The sequence below is a fragment of the Megalobrama amblycephala genome, linkage group LG1, assembly GCF_018812025.1.
Source record: "Megalobrama amblycephala isolate DHTTF-2021 linkage group LG1, ASM1881202v1, whole genome shotgun sequence".
Classification (NCBI taxonomy): domain Eukaryota; kingdom Metazoa; phylum Chordata; class Actinopteri; order Cypriniformes; family Xenocyprididae; genus Megalobrama; species Megalobrama amblycephala.
In genome coordinates, this window is record NC_063044.1 from 12,058,867 (window position 1) to 12,062,053 (window position 3,187).

At 41.4% G+C, this 3,187-nt stretch overlaps 1 protein-coding gene across 1 annotated transcript; it reads right to left on the bottom strand.

Moving 5' to 3' along the window:
- Positions 1–496: 496 nt before the first annotated feature.
- Positions 497–2,519, bottom strand: socs3a (suppressor of cytokine signaling 3a). Its single transcript, XM_048182024.1, has 2 exons — positions 2,361–2,519; positions 497–1,982 (listed from the first exon to the last, which is right to left on the bottom strand). Exon 2 carries the CDS (start codon positions 1,925–1,927, stop codon positions 1,298–1,300), a length of 630 nt encoding a protein of 209 aa, XP_048037981.1. The 5' UTR covers positions 1,928–1,982; positions 2,361–2,519; the 3' UTR covers positions 497–1,297.
- Positions 2,520–3,187: the final 668 nt, after the last annotated feature.

Sequence of the window (3,187 nt, forward strand, 5' to 3'; positions counted from 1 at the left end):
GTTACGTGTTACATATGTTACATGTAGTTACTGTAACATATGTTTCTATCCCTAATCCTAACCCTATAGTAAGTACATGTAGTTACTCAGCACTTAAATGTACAGTCTAACAAACACACCTTAAAATAAAGTGTAACCATAAAATGTTACCATTTAATTACCATTTAATTGCAATATAACCGCTTATCTCTCCTCGCATGTTATAGCTAAGTCATTCACTTTAGTTATCCAAGGTTGTTCCTTTAAATACTGTGTGTAAAACATTGACTGTAATCCCGAGCTTCCTCATATCAGTCAAAGTCTTACTGGAACAGCCTTGTCGGAGAGAGCGAGGGGAGGATCATTCCCGCTCACCAAAGTGAATATCTCTGAATCAACTTTAACCCTTCCAGGAGAGAATCTGAATCATAGGCGCCGGCAGCTCTGATTCATCTGCAATGTGAAGTATTTCAAACACTTTCAGACTGAGGAAAAATGAAAAACCCAAGACATGGAGTTCATTTTTACAAAAATAGTGCTCTTTAATAAATTATTGAAATGTTGTTGTTGTTTTTTTCATATATAAATATAAATACGTTACATCAAAACATGGAAGAATTCATCTTCATATATGTAAACATTGTCTTGTATGACAAGGTGAAACATGGGTGATCTTTTAGACACAAGACCACTCACACATGTTAATACATTCAATAACAAACAGCAGTCTCATTTCAACTGCTCCTAACACAAACACTACAAACACACAGAAATTTTGTTTCAAAGTGTCGCTCTTTCAAGTACAAGCAGAATGTCCATTTTTATGTGTTTTATCTGAGCTGCTTTGACTCTTTTGTTCCCACCCAGAAGTCATTTCTCAACAACAGCCTCAGTGCTATGCTGTTACTCACTTCTTCCTTTTTCCCTTGAAAGGCACAAATATTTACTTGGAAGAAGGCGGTGGCGGCTGGTTTCGGTTAAATGGCTTGCTGTCTCCCTGCTTGGCGGAACTCGCTTACTCGAGGCAGTGATTGGTGCCCGCAGATACTGGCACTGGTAGGCAAAGGAACAGTACAAATGTGCATTCACTGGCAAGAACGAGGCTTCGAGATCAGTCATGTGAGAATGCATCAGTGATAGTACTCATGACAGTACTCGCCAACTCCATGTACTCATGAACAGTTCAATACATCTTGGCCCATCGAGCTTCCAAGGCCCATGACCTTTGAGGCTCATCGGACTAGCTTCAAGCTCCCTCATCGCCTCCCGTTTCTTCATTCAACATAGCTCAGACCACAGATCAGTGCATCTCTGTTGTTTAAATGGGAGCATCGTACTCTTGTAGGAAGTCTTTGAGCTGTTGTGGCAACTGCTCTTTTTTCCCAGAAACATCTATATGTCCATTCACAGTCTTCCTGCATAGATGCTGCAGGGAGGACATTGTGCAAGGTAGGGGCCTCAACAGCTCCAGGGGGATTTTCTCGCCCCCGGTGTAGATGTAGTAGGCGCTCCGAGAGTTTCCAATAGACAGAGCGCTTCTGGCCGAGGGCATGTAGTGATGGACGAGCTTCAGCACGCAGTCGAAGCGTGGCACCGACTGCATGCTCTTGGAGTCCGTTTGTAGGAAAAACGACTTGTTGTCGCACTGCATCCGCAGGTTCTTGGTGCCCGACTCGGTCTTCACGCTGAGCGTGAAGAAGTGTCGGTTGTCCGAACTGTCTCTGACCAGAAAGGTCCCGCTAGGCTCCGAGTTCAACAGGTGGTTGGCCTCTTTGCCGCTGATGGAGCCCCAGTAGAAGCCGCTCTCCTGGAGCATCCTGATGGCGTGTTGCACCATCTGGTACTGAAGCTTGGAGCTGAAGGTTTTGTAACGGTGAGACGGCAGCCGCATGCTTGCGTCAAACAGGCTGCTGCTCATTGCGTTGTCAAACTTGCTGTGGGTTACCATGGCGCTACGCACAAACCTTGAGCTGCCGGGAATGGTTACGGTGAGCCTCTCAAAGCTGGTAACAAGAGAGAAAGACTTAAGATGAGTACCACAGGAAACACATTCAATAAGACTGCATTTTAAAAGTGTAGGGGTTTAAAGCCAAAACATTTGATACTGTTCTGTTATTGCAGATTGAAGTACATGTAGGAAAGATAAACATAAATCTTTTTTTGCTATAATTATAATTTGTTGGCAAAATTGAACAATGATAGGCTAATTCTTACTCCTTAATGGCCACATAATATACAAGATACTTATGTATAGCCAATATAAGGAGTAAGAATTGTTAAGTTAAGCAAATAAAGGCTTAATAATCATAAAGATGCCTTAAGTATAAAGTCAGAGCACTCTGATTAGTTTAGCAAGAATATATTCTGAAAGCCTCTCTTACCTTTGAGTCTCTTTTGGTAGATGATAACTTTTTGTGTAATATCCAAAGTGGTAAGTCTCTCTCCTCTGGCTGACTGCGTTAACTCCTGCCTTGTTAAGAGAAGTTAGTGTTTCTTCGCAGCGCCGTACTGAAGTTCTCTGTTATTTGTAGTGGCCTCTCGTCATGTTCTAGTTTAGCTCCGCCTACCGGGGTTCTTCCAGTAAGGGTAGGTTGTCAGTAATACTATTCCTGGTAGAAATGCTCTTCCCCTCCCCCTCTCTGCTCTTCCAGATCTACCGCCTTACTGTAAACGTATTCCCTACCACAACACCTCCCCATTGTTGATGAACAGATACCGTTTCCTAGTAACAGTGCTATAGTACGAGTTTACACGAGACTTAAGCCACAAATTCGCGCCATGTGTGCATTCATGATAATGTTTAGGTGATATAGTGTATACCAAACTTATGGTGTTTAACATATTTGTGGCCAACAACATGATTAAACCGAATAAAATACGAATCGTGAGCTCTGACACAAGATAGATCTGTCAGCCATGATAATACGCATATCTATCCACAAGAGGACGCTAATGTTATCGGCTTATATTTGCTATTAGAAGATGCTTTGTAACTAAATATATAATAGTAAAATTAACAATAGCAAGGTTGTAGAAAACACACTTTTTAACTAGAAATGTTAATAATTATAATGAAAGTTGTGCAAAACGTGTATTTTAAACGATGCTGGCATACTAAGCAGAGTCAGATTTCCAGGAGACTGGTGTATTCATGCATTAAAAAAAATAAAGAAGTAGAAATAAAACTAAAAGCATTAAATATAGCTAC

Coding starts and splice junctions, on each gene's coding strand:
- socs3a (XM_048182024.1), bottom strand. CDS start 1,927: ATGGTAACCCACAGCAAGTTTGACAACGCAATGAGCAGCAGCCTGTTT.